Source organism: Notolabrus celidotus, chromosome 8 (assembly GCF_009762535.1).
Source record: "Notolabrus celidotus isolate fNotCel1 chromosome 8, fNotCel1.pri, whole genome shotgun sequence".
In the NCBI taxonomy this organism is placed as follows: domain Eukaryota; kingdom Metazoa; phylum Chordata; class Actinopteri; order Labriformes; family Labridae; genus Notolabrus; species Notolabrus celidotus.
The window spans coordinates 20,710,194-20,731,609 of record NC_048279.1 but is presented as its reverse complement, the minus strand read 5'-3'; the positions used below and the strand labels follow the sequence as shown (position 1 = coordinate 20,731,609).

Below are 21,416 nucleotides of genomic sequence, written 5' to 3'. Positions count from 1 at the left end.
TTCTGAAAAAGTAGCATCACGTCTAGTAATGAATCCGTGTGAACTACAGTGAATCTCTCACGGAGTCATGACATTACGATCCAGGATCAATTTCTAATAAACGGGCGTGGGGTTCCACATTGTTACATCAGTTCTCTTATATGAAGGAATCTGTCCATGGTGCTGAAACCCTGCTCGAGCTTTTTGTGTACTCAGCCTGAACTTATTTCCCCCCTGCTTACTATTATCTCGACTTCATCTTTTAATCTTAAACATGAGAATGTTAACTATGACAAAATTTACAATAACCATCAAAACAATGATAAAAATATAAAACATACGTACACCAAAACGTCGTACTAACATTTACATAATTGCATCTGGTCATAGTCTAAATACAGAGAGCTTACCAACAGTGCTATACCTCAACAGCAGTCCACACTGGTATTGAAATGCATAGGGTATTGTACTCAACCTGTCTTGGCCTTGTTCTAAAAACCTCTTCCATTCGCATCATTTTAGTCTACGTCCGCATATGTAAATTATAACTGAAAAAAGGTAAATAATAAAGGAGGCATATTAATAACTGCATATATGTTTTTATCACTATTTGCAAATGATCTTCAGTTTTTTTGCAAGATAAATCTTGTGTATATAAATATATATAAAAAACAATTTTCACACGGTTCATATTGGCGTGATTTCACGTTGTTTTCTTGTGGTTTTAGACTGTGAAAACTATAAATTAACACACCCGTGTTAAGATCAAAAGCGACTCCTGGTGTCGCTGTTGGCTGAAAGATGACTGGCACTCACCACTCCACCCACTACTGCTGCGTGGAGCAGTTGCAGATTTTCGAGAGAAACCTGGACATTTTTGAACATGTTTTATCGAGGTCGTTGCTGTAAACGTTTGGATATTGAGTGTTGAAGGATAATTGTCTATTCAATTGCACGGATAGTGTCGGCGAGGTGATGAAAAAAAACTAGCAGGGATATTTTTCGGTCTAATAATGGGAGACAAAGGATTTGCAGTGCTTCGTCCGATCCTCTGCTTCGCTTCCTTTTTTGTAATGCTGCACCTCGTTCATGGAGACCTGAGTTATTCTATTCCAGAGGAGATGAAACGCGGGTCTGTTATCGGAAATATAGCTAAAGATCTCGGTCTTGATCTGAGGACCTTTTCTTCTCGAAAGGCTCGTGTGGATTTTGAGGGATCTCGGAAAAGGTACTGTGACATCAATCTGAGTACCGGAGATTTGATCACATCGGAGAGAATGGACAGAGAAAGTCTTTGCGGCAAGAAACCCTCGTGTGTTTTACAGGTAGATCTGGTTTTGGAAAATCCTCTGGAGCTTCATCGTGTCAGTCTTCGTGTTCAAGATGTGAACGACAACTCACCAAAATTCAGAGAAAATTTGATTGAGATGGAAATAAGAGAATCTGCCGACAAAGGAAACCGTTTCTCCATCGAGGAGGCCCATGACGCAGATATAGGTCAAAATGCTGTTCAAAGGTACAACCTACAGAAGAACAATAACTTTGTTATAGCCGTTGACAGCAACAAGGTTGAGCTTGTGTTGGAGAATACACTTGATCGTGAGAAAGAGAAAGAGATAAATTTGCTCCTCACAGCTTTAGATGGAGGCTCTCCTCAGAGATCAGGAACTGTAGTCATTCACGTCACTGTACTGGATGCTAATGATAACGCCCCAGTGTTCAGTCAGGCCGTTTATAAAGCCAGTCTGCCTGAAAACTCTCCTCCAGATACCATAGTGATTAAAGTTAGTGCTACAGATGCAGATGAGGGAGTGAATGGAGACGTGACGTATCATTTCGGTCACGTGTCTGATGACAACGTAAATGTGTTTTCTATTGACCCCAAAACAGGAGAAATAAGAGTAACTGGTGTTATTGATTATGAAGAGAACAGTTCCTTTGAAATGAGAGTTCAAGCTAAAGATGGTTTAGGACTTACTTCGTACGCCAAAGTAATAATAGATGTTACTGATGTCAATGACAATTCTCCAGTGATATATCTGAAATCAATGACAAATCCCATACCTGAGAACGTGTCACCTGGTACAGAGGTGGGCATCATCAATGTGCAGGACAGAGACTCTGAGACTAACGGACAGGTCCGCTGCTCCATTCAGCAAAATGTCCCTTTTAAGTTGGTTCCTTCTATTAAAAATTATTATTCTCTGGTGAGCACAGGACAGCTGGACCGTGAACTAGTGTCTGATTACAACATTACAATCAGTGCCACTGACGAGGGCTCTCCAGCTCTATCCTCCTCTAAAAGTGTTCAGTTATCTGTAGCAGACATCAACGACAACCCACCTGTGTTTGAGGAACAGTCGTACAGCGCATATGTGAGTGAGAATAACAAACCTGGCTCCACGTTATGCTCCGTTAGTGCTCGAGACTCCGACTGGAGACAGAACGGTACAGTGCTTTATTCTCTGTTAGGCGGTGAGGTGAACGGTGCCCCGGTGTCCTCGTATGTGTCAGTGAATGGAGACACGGGGGTGATCCACGCTGTGAGGTCGTTTGACTATGAACAGTTCAGGAGCTTCAAAGTGCACGTGATGGCCAGAGACAACGGCTCTCCTCCACTCAGAAGCAACGTGACCGTGAGTGTGTTCATATCGGATGTGAATGACAACTCTCCTCAGATTCTTTACCCCGGGCCGGAGGGCAACTCGTTCATGACCGAGCTGGTCCCCAAAGCTGCACACGGAGGCTCTCTGGTGTCCAAAGTGATAGCGGTGGACGCGGACTCCGGACAGAACGCCTGGCTGTCGTATCATATAGTGAAATCCTCTGATCCGGGCCTTTTCACTATTGGTGTCCACAGCGGAGAGATCAGGACCCAGCGTGACATTTCTGAATCTGACAGCATGAAACAGAACCTTATTGTGTCAGTGAAAGATAACGGACAGCCCTCTCTGTCTGCCACCTGTTCCATGTATTTACTGATTTCTGATAACTTGGCTGAGGTGCCAGAACTGAAGGACATTTCTTATGATGAGAAGAACTCCAAACTGACCTCTTATCTGATCATCGCGCTGGTGTGTGTGTCTACCTTTTTCCTGACCTTCATCATCATCATCCTGGGTGTGAGGTTTTGTCGCAGGAGAAAGCCCAGACTGTTGTTTGACGGAGCAGTGGCCATCCCCAGTGCTTATCTCCCTCCTAATTACGCAGATGTAGACGGCACAGGAACTTTACGCAGCGCTTACAATTATGACGCCTACCTGACAACAGGGTCTCGAACCAGTGACTTTAAGTTTGTGTCATCTTACAATGACAACACACTGCCTGCTGACCAGACGCTGAGGAAAAGCCCATCAGACTTTGCTGAAGTGTTTGGAGACTGTGATGACTCTCCTGAGGTAGGAACATTACCTATGACAAGTCGATGTTATTGCGTGTGTTCTTGACATTCATTAATTATATCACGCAGGATTTCTTTTAGGTTTCTTCATCGCCATCAACTTTTCATCTTTGTTTGATTCAAGTACAGTTAGAATTTTTTGTGACTTTGAGTTTAAATATATTTTATGTCGGATTTTCAGTTTTGAGCAAGTGATATGTTAGGTATCCTTTGAGTATCATGCTTTATTTATTTGTCGTGTCTTCATTTAGCTGTTAAAGCCTTGATGGATTAAGACCTGAACTAAAAAACTGAACCCATACAGTGGACCAAGATGAATAAGTCGTTTTAGCTTCCCCTTTCCCTTTAGGAAAAGTTGGACTTGTGAAATTACCTTCTTTGAAAGTCCTCAAGGAAAGGATGTTTACTTGTTGTTTTGTAGAAAGTCAATGGAGCAGCCGTAGCTTAGCTTTCTTTACTTTGCAGTATTTTTTCTGATTAGCAGCATTCTTTAATTGATATCACTGTTGACTCTTCGTTTTTGATCGATCCAAAAAATAAATTTTCTATGCCTGAGTCATCTGGTAGGTCGATGTCTTCTGATCTTAGGCCTTTGAATGGGTCGTTGTTTTTTACTTTAATGTTCTCTTACTCCCATCAGAGGAATCTATGAATGCTGAACAAGGACATGGGACTATTTTGACAAACATCTTTTTCTCTTGATAACATTTTTCTTACCTAACTTATGTGACTTAAAGGTAGGAATCCTTGATGAGCTAAGTCTGCAGGTCTGTGTTTGTCTTAAGCAGTGATGATAAATTGAGAAAAAATGAATAGACTACATTTACCATTTATATTGATGTTGGTTTCATTATACAGATAACAATGGACCTATCATTAATATCACACAAATGGTATACTCTATTTCCAAATTCCCCCAAAGTTTAAATTTTGGTAGAATGTAATTTTATAAACACGTGTTTTTTTTTTTCATCAATAGCTTGGTCAAATGTGGATTATGTTGAACTGTGAATTGTTGTTACCTCTCTGACTGCCTCAGCTGGTTTATTGGAGGAATACTGAACTCACAGTTTTGTTGTAGTTTTATACTCAGGTTGTGACTGTATGTTGTAGTGTCATCCATAAAAGTGTGTTGGAAATCTTCATCAACGGTTCAGTTTGTTAAGAAAAATGACCTCAACAAAGCTAGAGTAAAACCATGCCTCAGAATTTTAATAGATTTTCTAAAGCACTTCATATCAGTATCATTTGTGATTACTTCAATCTAGGAATTGTGCTTCGTTACACTAAAAGGTTCCTGCATTTTTATATGCTTTGAATTTTGTGAAAGGATGAGTCTGTCTTGCTTGTGACTTCTTACAATAAGGGTGTGTGTAATGAGCATATTGACACATTTCAGCTACCTATGAGTCTTAAGGAGTTGGACTAAAGAAAGCTCTTGTCTCAAATCTGTATCAGGTTTATGTTTATCACTATTGGGAGTATCAAAATGACTGGTTTGTAGCATTAATGAAATGTTTTTACAACATAATTTTACATTTTTAGTCATGTATTCAAATAAAGTACGTGGTATATAAGAAGTTTTTCTTTGTTCCTTCTTCATAATTTCATGTGCCTTTGAGTTGATAGGCCAAGATCTGGGTTTTGTACCTCTGCAGTGGACCACAAATCTAAGTACAAATTATTTTTGGTCCAGAAGAAACTCTTTAAACAGTGAACTGCTTTTTACTTTTTGATTCGTAAGAATTTAGTAGTAATTTCATAAATAACCAAATAAAATGTTGTTTTTCCCCAAAAATATTAATTTTTATTTCCACCCTTTGAATATATTTGTTGATAACACTTATTTACTTTTAAAAAGTATTTATCATCCCATTTTTATAAAAGGAACCGAATTTTCTTGATTTCCCTTGCACTTCTACTGGCGCATTTAATGAGGATTCAGACTGTCGCTGTCCATGGTGCTGAAACGCGTATCCTTGTGCTGTAGCCAAGAGCTACATTTTAGTCTTACCATAAACTAGTGCAAATAAAAGAGTGTAAGTGGTGAGTTTAAGATGGCATTATAAATTGCTCATATTACAATATATTTTATACCTTCTTCTTATACCTTCTTTTTTCTGCCTGTATCTATTGCTTATATCGTTCTTAATATTTCGAAACATTCAGTGATTGACTTCTTTACTTTTCTAAATGCTAAGTTGTCATTATTTTGGACTGTGCTGGATGATTTTCAATATCTCACTGTGAGCATAAAATGCGACTCATGGTGTCGCTGTTGACTGACAGAAACTAAAGACAAACCACACCACCCACCACTACTGACAGTCAGTTGGATTTTCGGAGATTCGCTTATATCAAAGACGAAGGTTTGTGTGCATTTGTGCATCTGTTGTATTACCGAGTCTTTGAGATTTGTCTCGGGATATATTTATTATATCCCTCTAGACGGTAAACTTCAACCCCAGAGACGGGCTTTCTGTCGGGATGGGAGACAAAGGATTTGCAGTGCTTCGTCCGATCCTTTGCTTGGCTTACTTCTTTGTAACGCTGCACCTCGTTCATGGAGACCTGAGTTATTCTGTTCCGGAGGAGATGAAACGCGGGTCTGTCATCGGGAATATAGCCAAAGATCTTGGTATTGAACTCAGAACCTTTTCATCAAGACAGGCCCGTGTGGATTTTGAGGGATCACGGAAAAGGTACTGTGACATCAATCTGAATACCGGAGATTTGATCACATCGGAGAGAATGGACAGAGAAAGCCTTTGCGGCAAGAAACCCTCGTGTGTTTTACAGGTAGATCTGGTTTTAGAAAATCCCCTTGAGCTTCATCGGCTTAGTCTTCATGTTCAAGATGTGAACGACAACGCGCCGCAATTCAGGAAAAAAACGATAGAGATGGAGATAAGTGAGTTAGCTGAGAAAGGAAGCCGATTTCCAATCGAGAAGGCCCATGACACAGATATAGGTCAAAATAGTGTTCAAATGTACAACCTACAGAAGAACGATTATTTCATTTTATCAGTTGACAACAACAAGGTCGATATTGTGTTGGAGAATAAACTTGATAGAGAGAAAGAGAAGGAGCTTAATTTGCTCCTCACAGCTTTAGATGGAGGCTCTCCTCAGAGATCAGGAACTGTAGTCATTCACGTCACTGTACTGGATGCTAATGATAACGCCCCAGTGTTCAGTCAGGCCGTTTACAAAACCAGTCTGCCTGAAAACTCTCCTCCAGATACCATAGTGATTAAAGTTAGTGCTACAGATGCAGATGTAGGTGAGAACGGAGATGTCTCGTATGAGTTCGGTCACATGTCTGATGATGATGTGAATGTATTTTCCATAGACCATAAAACAGGAGAAATAAGAGTTACTGGTGTTCTAGATTTTGAAGAAAGTAGTTATTTTGAAATAAACGTGGAAGCTAAGGATGGTTTAGGACTTACTTCGTACGCCAAAGTAATAATAGATGTCAATGATGTTAATGACAATGCTCCAGTGATAAATGTGAAATCATTGTCTAACCCCATACCTGAGAACGTGACACCTGGTACAGAGGTGGGCATCATCAACGTGCAGGACAGAGACTCAGAGAGTAACAGACAGGTCCGCTGCTCCGTTCAGCAAAATGTCCCTTTTAAGTTGGTTCCTTCTATTAAAAACTATTATTCTCTGGTGAGCACAGGACAGCTGGACCGTGAACTAGTGTCTGATTACAACATTACAATCACTGCCACTGACGAGGGCTCTCCACCTCTGTCCTCCTCTAAAAGTGTTCAGTTATCTGTAGCAGACATCAACGACAACCCACCTGTGTTTGAGGAACAGTCGTACAGCGCATATGTGAGTGAGAATAACAAACCTGGCTCCACTTTATGCTCCGTTAGTGCGCGAGACCCCGACTGGAGACAGAACGGTACAGTGATTTATTCTCTGTTAGGCGGTGAGGTGAACGGTGCCCCAGTGTCCTCGTATGTGTCAGTGAACGGAGACACGGGGGTGATCCACGCTGTGAGGTCGTTTGACTATGAACAGTTCAGGAGCTTCAAAGTGCACGTGATGGCCAGAGACAACGGCTCTCCTCCACTCAGCAGCAACGTGACCGTGAGTGTGTTCATATCGGATGTGAATGACAACTCTCCTCAGATCCTGTACCCCGGGCCGGAGGGCAACTCGTTCATGACCGAGCTGGTCCCCAAAGCTGCACACGGAGGCTCTCTGGTGTCCAAAGTGATAGCGGTGGACGCGGACTCCGGACAGAACGCCTGGCTGTCGTATCATATAGTGAAATCCACTGATCCGGGACTTTTCACTATTGGTGTCCACAGCGGAGAGATCAGGACCCAGCGTGACATTTCTGAATCTGACAGCATGAAACAGAACCTTATTGTGTCAGTGAAAGATAACGGACAGCCCTCTCTGTCTGCCACCTGTTCCATGTATTTACTGATTTCTGATAACTTGGCTGAGGTGCCAGAACTGAAGGACATTTCTTATGATGAGAAGAACTCCAAACTGACCTCTTATCTGATCATCGCGCTGGTGTGTGTGTCTACGTTTTTCCTGACCTTCATCATCATCATCCTGGGTGTGAGGTTTTGTCGCAGGAGAAAGCCCAGACTGTTGTTTGACGGAGCAGTGGCCATCCCCAGTGCATATCTCCCTCCTAATTATGCAGATGTTGACGGCACAGGAACTTTACGCAGCGCTTACAATTATGACGCCTACCTGACAACAGGGTCTCGAACCAGTGACTTCAAGTTTGTGTCATCTTACAATGACAACACACTGCCTGCTGACCAGACTCTGAGGAAAAGTCCATCAGACTTTGCTGAAGTCTTTGGAGACTGTGATGACTCTCCTGAGGTAGGAACATTGCCTACAATAGTTTGATGTTATTGCGTGTGTTCTGTCACTGTTCTGTCATTGTTTTTGCATAAGCCATTATGATCCTGAAGTCTCAAGCATGATTAATGTGTTTTTTTTTCGACGACTTTTCGATACAAGTTGTTTCAACTTTCCTTCTCTGGAGCCTCTAGATGTAATTGACTGTCATTTTGGGTATAACAGAATTCGTTGGGAGTCAGATTGACCACTAGAGGTACTAATTTTTGTATCCACTGCTGATTTACTTAACCACCGTTACAGGCATTGACTTCACCCCAACTTGTTTCTTTGAAATTTGAAGCCTATAAATGGACGGAATTCCCGCTGGAATTTTTGGAGTGACAGACAGAAATAGCATCCTCCTGCTGTTCATATATTGTGTTATGATAAAACATATTTCTCTCTTTTTTGATTAAAGTTAAATGTTTCGATGTGAGATGCTCTCCCTCTGAAACAGTCTCACAATGATCCCTGTTTACAATATCTGAATTGTACTCCTCTTCTACCATGGTTTTCATTAGCTCAATTCAAGTTATTCTTGATGGATACCAGCACTCTTTCCTTGATTTAGCTGCTCATCCTTCAAAGTACCATGTAGGGCCACCTCGAGAGATTGAGAACATTATGTTCTTTACTGTCTACCACTAGGATATTTAGTACAAGTATATATGCAGCGTTACAAATATCCTTGGCTATATGGGTCCATATTGAATTTCATTGTTGACGTTTTGGCATTGTCTTAAAAAGTAGAGTAAGATTTTTTTTCGGCCGTACCCTTAAGGATAGTTTGCTCTAGTGATTGGACAAGGAACCATGATCACAGCTATTAACATCTTCAAGGTGTCCCTGCACAGATTTCATGCACTTTTATTACTTGTAACACCTCCAATTGTGCACTTTTTAATCCTATTTTTCACCAAGTTATCGCCTACCTGATTGAATGAAGAGAAGGAGACCACTTCACATAATAATAGACTGTTTAACAACAATACATATTGTAAACTTGGAAGTTTCAAGCATCTGAGACAGGGAAAAATGAAGTTGGCAGCAAATGGTCCATGTTTTGCCATTTACGAACAAAACATTCACGAAATAATATCAGTGCAGATGTCCCAATCACTGAAGAGTAAATAAAGAAAAAGATTCCACTAGCCTGTATTCTTGATCAGCAAGCCAAGTAGATATATGAATTTACCTTTGTGGAAAAAACAAAAAATGCTGTAGTATTTTCATTTACAATGGAGAAGGTAATGCTAGAGTCTCCCAAAGCTAGAAGCAGATGGTTTTCATAGCACATATTGTATCCCTGTTGAATCTACATCTTAGCTGTAACCTTCTTAAATCATATTACTAGGTGGACCCTATAAAACTCTTTTAACCATTAAGGCAAATGTTTCCCTCTTCTTTGTAATTTTGACCTTATATACATAGGCAATAACTGTATTCAGTGCAATGGCTCATTCTGGACAGATTCAACACCACTCTCTTATTATAGATACATTTAAAAATATATATGTTTCAAGGTTATTTATGTTAACACACATTGTGAATGCACAGACATGAAGAAACATCCTTAGCATAGCAGCAACTAAAGAATTATGATAAAACAACACACTTAACCAATGATGGGTTTTCCATTGTAGTTCTCTGGTAAATATTACAACGGTCTAATGTCATCAGAGTCTGTCATATTATTATATTGGCCTTTAATGTATTTTTTTTTATCTTAAACATCCAGGGGATATTATCTCTCTACATCCTTTTCTCTCCTTTAAGATTCCTGATAGTTTTTCTTCTTTCAAATACACATGTGGTATCCAGGTCTTTGATTGTCTCTCTAAACTTAAATAATAATTTTCGCAGGAGTAGACGAAATGGTTTTGGCAAACCTGTAGATATCTGACTTGTAATTCTGCACCCAATAGGCTGTTTTGTGGTTAAATCTTTAGGGCATTTCCGTTTCTATAGCATTTCAAAGTTGTCTTTTCTATTTCCCATTTGATTAACAATATTTTAATATGATTGTGGCAGTTCATTGCTAATGGATTGATCCTGAATAGTTTTAGTGTGAGAGCTCAGTGCTGATCTTTGCATGCAGAGATGAAAATGAACTCACAGTGTCGCTGTTCACCTGCAGAAGAAAGACGTCCCACCCCTTGCTTTGTTACTGTTGTCTTAATTTTCTCCTTTGCGAATCCCCCCTCAGATGTGTCCTCGCCAGCTCTTTCGTATCTAATGCGTAGTTTCCAGTACGGGTGATGTTTCATGTGTTGCTCTCGATCATCGCAATAATATCCGGACGGGACAAATAACATCATACAACGTTTTTGAATTGTTTTCTCTTCTTCTCTCGGGATGGCACACAAAAGATATCCCGTGTTGGGCCTGCTCGCTTTTTGTCTTCAACTGCTTCACATATGCAATGGAGACGTGAGCTTTTCTATTGCCGAGGAAATGAAACCTGGATCTATCATTGGAAATATTGCAAAGGACCTCGGGCTGAATGTGGGGAAATTATCTGCTCGAAAGGCCCGCATTGACAGCGAGCTGAACCGTGCACGGTACTGTGGCATAAATCTTAACACCGGAGATCTAATTGTAGCTGAACGAATTGACAGAGAGGAGCTTTGCGGTCAAAAGGTGTCTTGTATCCTAAAATGTGAGTTAATATTAGAGGCCCCCCTGGAGTTGCACCGCATTGTACTACAAATACAAGATATAAACGACAATCCGCCTGTTTTTGCTAAAGATGAAATCAAGATAGAAATCAATGAACTTGCTGAAAAGGGATCTCGCTTCCGTCTATTGGAGGCACACGATATGGACATCGGGCAAAACGCTGTTCAAATATATGCTTTGGAGGCGAACGATTATTTGATGTTGAAAATTCAGACAAAATCAGATGGTGGTAAATTTGCAGAGCTAGTGTTGAATAAGAAATTGGACCGCGAGGGTCAGCAAGAATTGAGTTTAGTGCTCACTGCACTAGATGGAGGCTCTCCTCAGAGAACTGGTACTTCAACTGTGCACGTAACTGTGCTGGACGCGAATGATAACGCCCCAGTGTTTAGTCAGACTGTGTATGAAGCGAGGCTACCTGAAAACTCATTGACAGGTACCGTAGTGGTTAAAGTGGCTGCTATAGATGCTGATGAGGGTCTAAATGGTGAGGTGACTTATGAATTGAGTCGTATTTCAGAAACAGGTAGAAGGGTATTTGCATTAAATCAAACAACAGGAGATATCACACTAATTGGGCATTTGGATTTCGAGAAAGAATCAATATATGAAATCCGAGTAGACGCCAAAGATGGATATGGCCTCACCTCAGACTCCAAAGTGATAATAGAAATCACTGATGTGAATGACAATCCACCTGAAATAAATATAAAATCACTGACAAATCCGCTACCAGAGAACGTGTCACCTGGTACAGAGGTGGGCATCATTAACGTGCAGGACAGAGACTCTGAGAGTAACAGACAGGTCCGCTGCTCCATTCAGCAAAATGTCCCTTTTAAGTTGGTTCCTTCTATTAAAAACTATTATTCTCTGGTGAGCACAGGACAGCTGGACCGTGAACTAGTTTCTGATTACAACATCACAATCACTGCCACTGACGAGGGCTCTCCACCTCTGTCCTCCTCTAAAAGTGTTCAGTTATCTGTAGCAGACATCAACGACAACCCACCTGTGTTTGAGGAACAGTCGTACAGCGCATATGTGAATGAGAATAACAAACCTGGCTCCACGTTATGTTCCGTCAGTGCTCGAGACCCCGACTGGAGACAGAACGGTACAGTCATTTATTCCCTGTTGGGTGGTGAGGTGAACGGTGCCCCGGTGTCCTCGTACGTGTCTGTGAACGGAGACACGGGGGTGATCCACGCTGTGAGGTCGTTTGACTATGAGCAGTTCAGGAGCTTCAAAGTGCACGTGATGGCTAGAGACAACGGCTCTCCTCCGCTCAGCAGCAACGTGACCGTGAGTGTGTTCATATCGGATGTGAATGACAACTCTCCTCAGATCCTGTACCCCGGGCCGGAGGGCAACTCGTTCATGACCGAGCTGGTCCCCAAAGCTGCACACGGAGGCTCTCTGGTGTCCAAAGTGATAGCGGTGGACGCGGACTCCGGACAGAACGCCTGGCTGTCGTATCATATAGTGAAATCCACTGATCCGGGACTTTTCACTATTGGTGTCCACAGCGGAGAAATCAGGACCCAGCGTGACATTTCTGAATCTGACAGCATGAAACAGAACCTTATTGTGTCAGTGAAAGATAACGGACAGCCCTCTCTGTCTGCCACCTGTTCCATGTATTTACTGATTTCTGATAACTTGGCTGAGGTGCCAGAACTGAAGGACATTTCTTATGATGAGAAGAACTCCAAGCTGACCTCGTATCTGATCATCGCGCTGGTGTGTGTGTCTACGTTTTTCCTGACCTTCATCATCATCATCCTGGGTGTGAGGTTTTGTCGCAGGAGAAAGCCCAGACTTTTGTTTGACGGAGCAGTGGCCATCCCCAGTGCTTATCTCCCTCCTAATTACGCGGATGTCGACGGCACAGGAACTTTACGCAGCGCTTACAATTATGACGCCTACCTGACAACAGGGTCTCGAACCAGTGACTTTAAGTTTGTGTCATCATACAATGACAACACACTGCCTGCTGACCAGACTCTGAGGAAAAGTCCATCCGACTTTGCTGAAGTGTTTGGAGACTGTGATGACTCTCCTGAGGTAGGCCCACTGCACTTTGCTATTGTAGTTCACATTACCCATATTTGTCTATTTATCCTGTTCAATCTACTTAAGCTATGCACATACACTTCTCAGAAAGTGGCGGCATATCAATTCATTTGAATATAAGCTTGATGTTTTAAACTGCAAACGCCAAATGTCCTTGTCTTGAATTCACTACATGCAGAAGTTTCCATGGTCTTGAAGTGAAGAAAATTATTTGTAACTTTAATTTTTTTTAAAGTTTCAAAGCTCATTGATCAAATTGCAGGTCTCCATTCCACCACTTTCTGCTTTGTTAGCTATTAAAATGGAAGGCATTTGCCCCCCAATCAGCATTGTGTAGTTTAAAAGACGTCTCTCAGTGTAGGATTTTTTTCATACTTTCGTATCTCTGTCTTTTTAATAGATATGTTTAAGTATTGAATAAGCGTTTGATATCATCTCTATTCTAAAAATCCAAGAAGACAAAAGTAAAATAACTATCCCGTCTTCTGTCACGACATTCTACGAGTTGCCACGGGCATATAAACAAAAGATTGAATGACTGTAGTCTGTGCCCGCTTGCTTTTATAATGTACGATTTTACCACCTTTCATCCCATCAGAAGATTAGAAGTTCCAGCATTTATAGTATGATTTAATCAATGTAGTAGCCTACATTTGAGACACTAAACTTTTCCTACTGCGTGCCTTATTGGCAAATACAATGTCTACCCTAGATTTGTAATGTAATGCAAGTGACTGAGATAGTTAGCCAAGCTTTACAATTATCATATTGATATGAAACTTACCAGTATTATTAATAATTTGGCGTATTCACGTCAAACATTGCCAAAGTAGGTATATGCAATGGTGTTCATAGTTACTTGTTGTTAACAAGCGAGTGATTTACTGTATTAAAAGTAACATTTTTACCCCCGTTCATCATTGGATGCATTTGAAAGCAAGACACAAGTCATTTAGTCCATCTTCTTACAGTAAATGCTTCAATACGTGCCATACATATTTAGTTTCCAAATGTTGTAGTACGAGTGTAAACACTATATGTTGTACCAGATTTTTTTATATATATTATGCACGGACTGTCCAGTTAGTTCTCTCAGGTGCAAAAGTTAAGCAGGAGAAAGCTTAAGGTCCACATTGAGCAATTCAATCGCTGTCCATGGTGCTGAACAGTGAGTTCTCTCTTGACACCTATTCAGCCGATCACCTTACTTCTCAGTATGATAAATTCACTTTTCGTCTGAACCTTGAAGTAGTGGCCTTGCAGTGTTGATGTTTTAAGCAGCTCTGGGGTCATCTAGGTTCAGTTGTATTTTATTTTTGCAGTATTCCGAAGTCACTCACGGCGTCGCTGCTCACTCACGGATGTGAAGGAGTAAAATTCTCCACCCACTGCAATAGGAGTAATGGTAGCATTGGACCAGAGCTGCCATCGTTACAAGGGCGCTGTTTATTCATTTCATCCCATAGTTTTATAGATAATGCGGTAAAAGGGATATTTATTGTTTTAATCGTCCTCGGGGGAGACAATAACCATGAAGATCCAAGGAAGCTCGTGGTTGTTTTTTTTATTCGGCTTTTCTGTCGTCGTCCACATCACCACTGCAGACCTGAGCTATTCTGTTCCGGAGGAGATGAGGCCCGGATCTATTGTTGGAAATATTGCGAAGGACCTCGGCCTAGATGCAGGAAAATTACTCGCTCGTAAAGCCCGTATTGATGCCGAGGAAAGCTATCAGCATTACTGTGATATTGATCTGAAAACGGGAAATTTTGTCATCAGAGAGAGGATTGACAGGGAGGAGCTGTGTGGGGAGAAGGTTTCGTGTATGGTTAAATTTGAATTAGTGCTAGAGAGCCCACTGGAGCTGCACCGCATTTCACTTCTTATTTTGGATGTAAACGACAATCCACCCGCGTTTCCGAAGGATACAATAAAGCTTGAGATAAGCGAATCGGCAGTCAAGGGAGCTCGCTATCGTATAAATGAAGCACATGACTCAGATGTCGGACAAAATTCGGTCAAACAATACAGTTTACAAAACAATGAACACTTTGTATTATCTGTGCGAGACGATACTGATGGGTCCAAGAACGTCGAATTAGTTTTGGACAAAGAGCTGGACCGTGAAAAAGAAAACGATTTGAATTTTGTCTTAATTGCTGTTGATGGTGGTAACCCACAAAAATCAGGTACAGCCAGCATACACGTGACTGTTCTGGATGCTAATGATAACTCCCCTTTGTTTGATCAGGCGGTTTATAAAGCAAGTCTGCCTGAAAATTCTGCTCTTGATACTTTAGTGGTCAGAGTAAGTGCTACTGATGCAGACGAGGGTGTCAATGGAGAAGTGACGTATGAGTTTAGCCGCATCTCAGAAAGGGCTAAAAAGATGTTTTTATTGAATAGTAAAACTGGAGAGATAAAAGTCAAAGGTGCACTTGATTTTGAGAGTAATTCTAAATATGAAATGCGCATAGATGCCAAAGATGGTTATGGGCTTTCATCTGATTCTAAAGTAATGATTGATATCACTGATGTGAATGACAATGCTCCAGTGATTTATCTAAAATCATTGTCTAATCCCATACCTGAGAACGTGTCACCTGGTACAGAGGTGGGCATCATCAATGTGCAGGACAGAGACTCTGAGACTAACGGACAGGTCCGCTGCTCCATTCAGCAAAATGTCCCTTTTAAGTTGGTTCCTTCTATTAAAAACTATTATTCTCTGGTGAGCACAGGACAGCTGGACCGTGAACTAGTGTCTGATTACAACATTACAATCAGTGCCACTGACGAGGGCTCTCCACCTCTGTCCTCCTCTAAAAGTGTTCAGTTATCTGTAGCAGACATCAACGACAACCCACCTGTGTTTGAGGAACAGTCGTACAGCGCATATGTGAGTGAGAATAACAAACCTGGCTCCACTTTATGCTCCGTTAGTGCTCGAGACCCTGACTGGAGACAGAACGGTACAGTGATGTATTCTCTGTTAGGCAATGAAGTTAACGGTGCCCCGGTATCCGCCTATGTGTCTGTGAACGGAGACACGGGGCTGATTCACGCTGTGAGGTCGTTTGACTATGAACAGTTCAGGAGCTTCAAAGTGCACGTGATGGCCAGAGACAACGGCTCTCCTCCACTCAGCAGCAACGTGACCGTGAGTGTGTTCATATCGGATGTGAATGACAACTCTCCTCAGATCCTGTACCCCGGGCCGGAGGGCAACTCGTTCATGACCGAGCTGGTCCCCAAAGCTGCACACGGAGGCTCTCTGGTGTCCAAAGTGATAGCGGTGGACGCGGACTCCGGACAGAACGCCTGGCTGTCGTATCAAATAGTGAAATCCACTGATCCGGGCCTTTTCACTATAGGTGTCCACAGCGGAGAGATCAGGACCCAGCGGGACATTTCTGAATCTGACAGCATGAAACAGAACCTTATTGTGTCAGTGAAAGATAACGGACAGCCCTCTCTGTCTGCCACCTGTTCCATGTATTTACTGATTTCTGATAACTTGGCTGAGGTGCCAGAACTGAAGGACATTTCTTATGATGAGAAGAACTCCAAACTGACCTCTTATTTGATCATCGCGCTGGTGTGTGTGTCTACGTTTTTCCTGACCTTCATAATCATCATCCTGGGTGTGAGGTTTTGTCGCAGGAGAAAGCCAAGACTGTTGTTTGACGGAGCAGTGGCCATCCCCAGTGCTTATCTCCCTCCTAATTACGCAGATGTAGACGGCACAGGAACTTTACGCAGCGCTTACAATTATGACGCCTACCTGACAACAGGGTCTCGAACCAGTGACTTCAAATTTGTGTCTTCATACAATGACAACACACTGCCTGCTGACCAGACTCTGAGGAAAAGCCCATCAGACTTTGCTGAAGTGTTTGGAGACTGTGATGACTCTCCTGAGGTAGGAACATGTGCCAAATACAGTTTGGTCTCTTGTGTCTTGTGATATTGATGATACATTACAATAAAGCACGTTTTTGTGTTTACGAAATTAAAAGTCCTCTTGCGTTTATAAAGGTAGTCTTTCACTTTTCTGCAGATAAAGTTGAAATATTTGTCTTTATGTACTCATTCTATTTTTTATGTATATCTGAACATGTTTAATAATACCACTTGACCTGTAGTTATCTGGTTTGGTGTTATTTTCCAAGGTCTCTCTACCCCTTTACTCTGTTTGCATGTAATACGCACGTCGTTTTGCTGTCCTAAAAAGGGTGTCTTTCGCAGAGCTTCCTTTTAAAGAACTTCTAAGTATTAGGGAAATTGTATCAAATTACTCTATCTTTGCTTTCTATGTTTTATCGGGGGATACCGGCGATTAAGCACTTAGTTTTGATACAGAATGTTTCTCAGATATACAGTAGGTGATCTCTTGTGTTTGTGTTTTTGTTTGAGGTACATTCACATCGTCACCGCTCTTTTGTTCTTCTTTCAGTTCTGATCTCCACAAACTTTAACAGTAGTGAGTTTGTGCTTGATACTTTTTGGCCAGTTACTGTTCATTTCAATATAATGATATGATTACGGTCAATTTCTTAGTTTTGCCTTGGATTAATCCTTTCTTCTCTGCACTAAGCGCTTGCCCCCTTTTGCCTGCATGTGTCGAGCTGAGTCCAGGTTTTCGTGTCTCTGTCCTTGGTGCTGAAACCCCTTGTTGATCTCTGGATGTGTTATTGAGGACAGATAAACATCTCCCTTGATGTTTTCTATTTCTTATTAGCACTCAATAGGTTTTGTTTGTTTCAGTTTTTATCTTTTCTCCTCTAGATAAATTATATATGTGTCCATAAGTATTATTGGACATCGATAAGCCTTACTTCAACGAAAATAGTCATATCAGGGGAACGGGGAAATGTTCACCCTGCTAGCCAGTACAATCTTATTTTTGTCCTAATACCATAAGCATTACTGAATATACACTTATCTACATTGGGGATTGAATATTTTAACGTTTACGGACGATTCAGGAAAACATATTTTTGTTTATTTCAAAAGAATATTCGTGAGTGCTGGTGCTGTTTCTCGGGTTTCGTGAACTTTCATTGTCTTATAGAAAGTATTTTTCCGTCGCGGCGACCATTTCATTTTCTAATTAAAGACATTCCTTTAGTTGTATAACCAAACATTTTACGAATCAGAGGCTCATACTCGCTGTGAGACAACCTAAAACATTTACACAAACTACCATTTGTTCTTGGCAGAGATCTCCGAGTATCATTTAAGGTACACGTTTTTGAAGATGTATCTTGATCGAGGAGAAAATGCTGGTATATTTGATGAAAGTTACTCTGTTAGTCCCACACCAACATCTGTGGAAAACGTTGTATATCCAGCATCTGTTCCGAGGGTCGGATTTTCCGGAGAATGGTGAAGTTGCCTTGGACCTTGTCTTAACGATATTAAACTACCGAATACCAACTGTTGAAGTGAGTGATTCTATACTATTAAAAATGGAACAAAAAAGAACCAATCTTTGGTCATTTTTTAAACATCAAATTATTTTCTCTAACGAGTACCCTAATGAAACGCTTTAAGTAGATTCATGTCAACTTAGCATACAAAGTAGCAGCCCTTTTTTTTGATGAATACGCGTAGACATACATGACTTCCGTATGACACTATTGGAAAACGTTTTATACATCATCATTAAACATCAGATCCAAATACAACGGATACTAGGCTACATTTTAAAATAAACTGCTATGTTCAAACTGCACTCACGGTGTCACTGTAGACCAGCTTAGGAGTTAGATGTTCAGGCTGCTTTGCACACCACCTTTATTTCTCTTGACCACCCCTCTGTTCTTTGTAGCTTTCAGTACCGACGGCATATACTCGAAGGACACGTCTATTGAACAATAACGTATTTTAATGTAAAGACTAAGTGTGTATTATTTAAGGAGTACTCTCTCTGAGGATGATGGACAAACGGGGCGTTCTTCAGAGCTTCGGCTTTGTATTTTTCTTTGTCGTGGTGCATTACGCTCACGGAGACCTGAGCTATTCTGTGCAGGAGGAGCTGAAGCGCGGATCTGTTATTGGAAATATCGCCAAGGATCTGGGCCTAGAAGCGGGCAGACTGTCTGCTCGCAAAGCTCGTGTTGACGTGGAGGGAAGTGACAAACAATACTGTGGGGTTAACCTTCAAAGTGGAGATTTATTCGTGTCTGAAAGAATTGATCGAGAGGAGCATTGTGGAGAAAAACCTTCGTGTGTTCTCAAATTCGACTTGCTCCTGGAGAATCCGTTGGAGTTGCACCGGTTGTCTCTGCAGGTGCAGGATGTGAACGACAATGCGCCAATTTTCCCAAAGGATGTTATAAAGCTAGAGATTAGAGAATCAGCTGACAAAGGAGCTAAGTATCGCATCAATGCAGCACAAGATGCAGATATAGGCAAGAATTCAGTTCAGAGCTACATTTTGCAACAGAATCCTAACTTTGTGTTCAATATTCAGACCACAAGTGCTGGAAGTAAATACGGTGAGTTGGTTTTGGACAAAGAGTTAGACCGAGAGGAGCAGCAGGAAATGAAATTATTGCTCACAGCTGTAGACGGAGGCTCTCCTCAGATATCAGGGACTGTAGTCATACACGTCATTGTACTTGATGCTAATGATAACGCCCCAGTGTTCACTGAGAGCGTGTATACAGCAACGATAGCAGAAAACTCACCTATCCATACACCTGTAATCTCTGTGAGTGCATCAGACGCAGACGAAGGTGTCAACGGGGAGGTAACATATGAGTTTAGTCGAATCTCTGATAAGTCACAAAAGTTTTTTACACTGGATGAGAAAACTGGAGTGATCAGTGTAGCAGGTAGCATCGATTATGAAGAGGGACCTAAATATGAAGTTTTTGTAGAAGCCAAAGATGGTTATGGTCTCTCATCAGAAGCAAAAGTGATTATTGATATAACTGACGTGAATGATAATGCCCCTTTGATTTATATAAAATCACTTTCTAACCCCATACCTGAGAACGTGTCACCTGGTACAGAGGTGGGAATCATTAACGTGCAGGACAGAGACTCTGAGAGTAACAGACAGGTCCGCTGCTCCATTCAGCAAAATGTCCCTTTTAAGTTGGTTCCTTCTATTAAAAACTATTATTCTCTGGTGAGCACAGGACAGCTTGACCGTGAACTAGTGTCTGATTACAACATTACAATCAGTGCCACTGACGAGGGCTCTCCACCTCTGTCCTCCTCTAAAAGTGTTCAGTTATCTGTAGCAGACATCAACGACAACCCACCTGTGTTTGAGGAACAGTCGTACAGCGCATATGTGAGTGAGAATAACAAACCTGGCTCCACTTTATGTTCCGTTAGTGCTCGAGACCCCGACTGGAGACAGAACGGTACAGTGATTTATTCCCTGTTTGGCGGGGAAGTAAACGGTGCCCCGGTGTCCTCGTATGTGTCAGTAAACGGAGACACGGGGGTGATCCACGCTGTAAGGTCGTTTGATTATGAACAGTTCAGGAGCTTCAAAGTGCACGTGATGGCCAGAGACAACGGCTCTCCTCCGCTCAGCAGCAACGTGACCGTGAGTGTGTTCATATCGGATGTGAATGACAACTCTCCTCAGATCCTGTACCCCGGGCCGGAGGGCAACTCGTTCATGACCGAGCTGGTCCCCAAAGCTGCACACGGAGGCTCTCTGGTGTCCAAAGTGATAGCGGTGGACGCGGACTCCGGACAGAACGCCTGGCTGTCGTATCATATAGTGAAATCCACTGATCCTGGCCTTTTCACTATTGGTGTCCACAGCGGAGAGATCAGGACCCAGCGGGACATTTCTGAATCTGACAGCATGAAACAGAACCTTATTGTGTCAGTGAAAGATAACGGACAGCCCTCTCTGTCTGCCACCTGTTCCATGTATTTACTGATTTCTGATAACTTGGCTGAGGTGCCAGAACTGAAGGACATTTCTTATGATGAGAAGAACTCCAAACTGACCTCTTATCTGATCATCGCGCTGGTGTGTGTGTCTACGTTTTTCCTGACCTTCATCATCATCATCCTGGGTGTGAGGTTTTGTCGCAGGAGAAAGCCCAGACTGTTGTTTGACGGAGCAGTGGCCATCCCCAGTGCTTATCTCCCTCCTAATTACGCAGATGTTGACGGCACAGGAACTTTACGCAGCGCTTACAATTATGACGCCTACCTGACAACAGGGTCTCGAACCAGTGACTTTAAGTTTGTGTCATCTTACAATGACAACACACTGCCTGCTGACCAGACTCTGAGGAAAAGTCCATCAGACTTTGCTGAAGTTTTTGGAGACTGTGACGACTCTCCTGAGGTAGGAACATGTACCAAGTACAGTTTAGTTTGTCGTGTCCTGTTCCTGGACAGGTAG

General features: G+C 41.9%; 5 protein-coding genes across 5 annotated transcripts; all 5 read left to right on the top strand.

Annotated features, from left to right (window-relative positions):
* Positions 1-992: 992 nt before the first annotated feature.
* Positions 993-3,425, top strand: LOC117817624 (protocadherin beta-16-like). The gene has a single exon (XM_034690378.1). The coding sequence runs from the start codon at positions 993-995 to the stop codon at positions 3,423-3,425; it is 2,433 nt and encodes an 810-aa protein (XP_034546269.1).
* A 2,383-nt stretch (positions 3,426-5,808) lies between these two features.
* LOC117818014 (protocadherin gamma-A11-like) lies at positions 5,809-8,304 on the top strand. Its single transcript, XM_034690868.1, has one exon. The coding sequence runs from the start codon at positions 5,867-5,869 to the stop codon at positions 8,276-8,278; it is 2,412 nt and encodes an 803-aa protein (XP_034546759.1). The 5' UTR covers positions 5,809-5,866; the 3' UTR covers positions 8,279-8,304.
* A 2,323-nt stretch (positions 8,305-10,627) lies between these two features.
* On the top strand, positions 10,628-13,190 carry LOC117818004 (protocadherin beta-15-like). The gene has a single exon (XM_034690858.1). It carries the CDS (start codon positions 10,628-10,630, stop codon positions 13,139-13,141), a length of 2,514 nt encoding a protein of 837 aa, XP_034546749.1. The 3' UTR covers positions 13,142-13,190.
* Positions 13,191-14,558: 1,368 nt separating this feature from the next.
* Positions 14,559-17,060, top strand: LOC117817622 (protocadherin beta-15-like). Its single transcript, XM_034690376.1, has one exon. It carries the CDS (start codon positions 14,559-14,561, stop codon positions 16,992-16,994), a length of 2,436 nt encoding a protein of 811 aa, XP_034546267.1. The 3' UTR covers positions 16,995-17,060.
* Positions 17,061-18,965: 1,905 nt separating this feature from the next.
* Positions 18,966-21,416, top strand: LOC117817621 (protocadherin beta-15-like). The gene has a single exon (XM_034690375.1). It carries the CDS (start codon positions 18,966-18,968, stop codon positions 21,414-21,416), a length of 2,451 nt encoding a protein of 816 aa, XP_034546266.1.

Bases quoted from the DNA above. Each gene is read 5' to 3' on its own strand.
- LOC117817624 (XM_034690378.1), top strand. From the start codon at position 993: ATGGGAGACAAAGGATTTGCAGTGCTTCGTCCGATCCTCTGCTTCGCT.
- LOC117818014 (XM_034690868.1), top strand. From the start codon at position 5,867: ATGGGAGACAAAGGATTTGCAGTGCTTCGTCCGATCCTTTGCTTGGCT.
- LOC117818004 (XM_034690858.1), top strand. From the start codon at position 10,628: ATGGCACACAAAAGATATCCCGTGTTGGGCCTGCTCGCTTTTTGTCTT.
- LOC117817622 (XM_034690376.1), top strand. From the start codon at position 14,559: ATGAAGATCCAAGGAAGCTCGTGGTTGTTTTTTTTATTCGGCTTTTCT.
- LOC117817621 (XM_034690375.1), top strand. From the start codon at position 18,966: ATGATGGACAAACGGGGCGTTCTTCAGAGCTTCGGCTTTGTATTTTTC.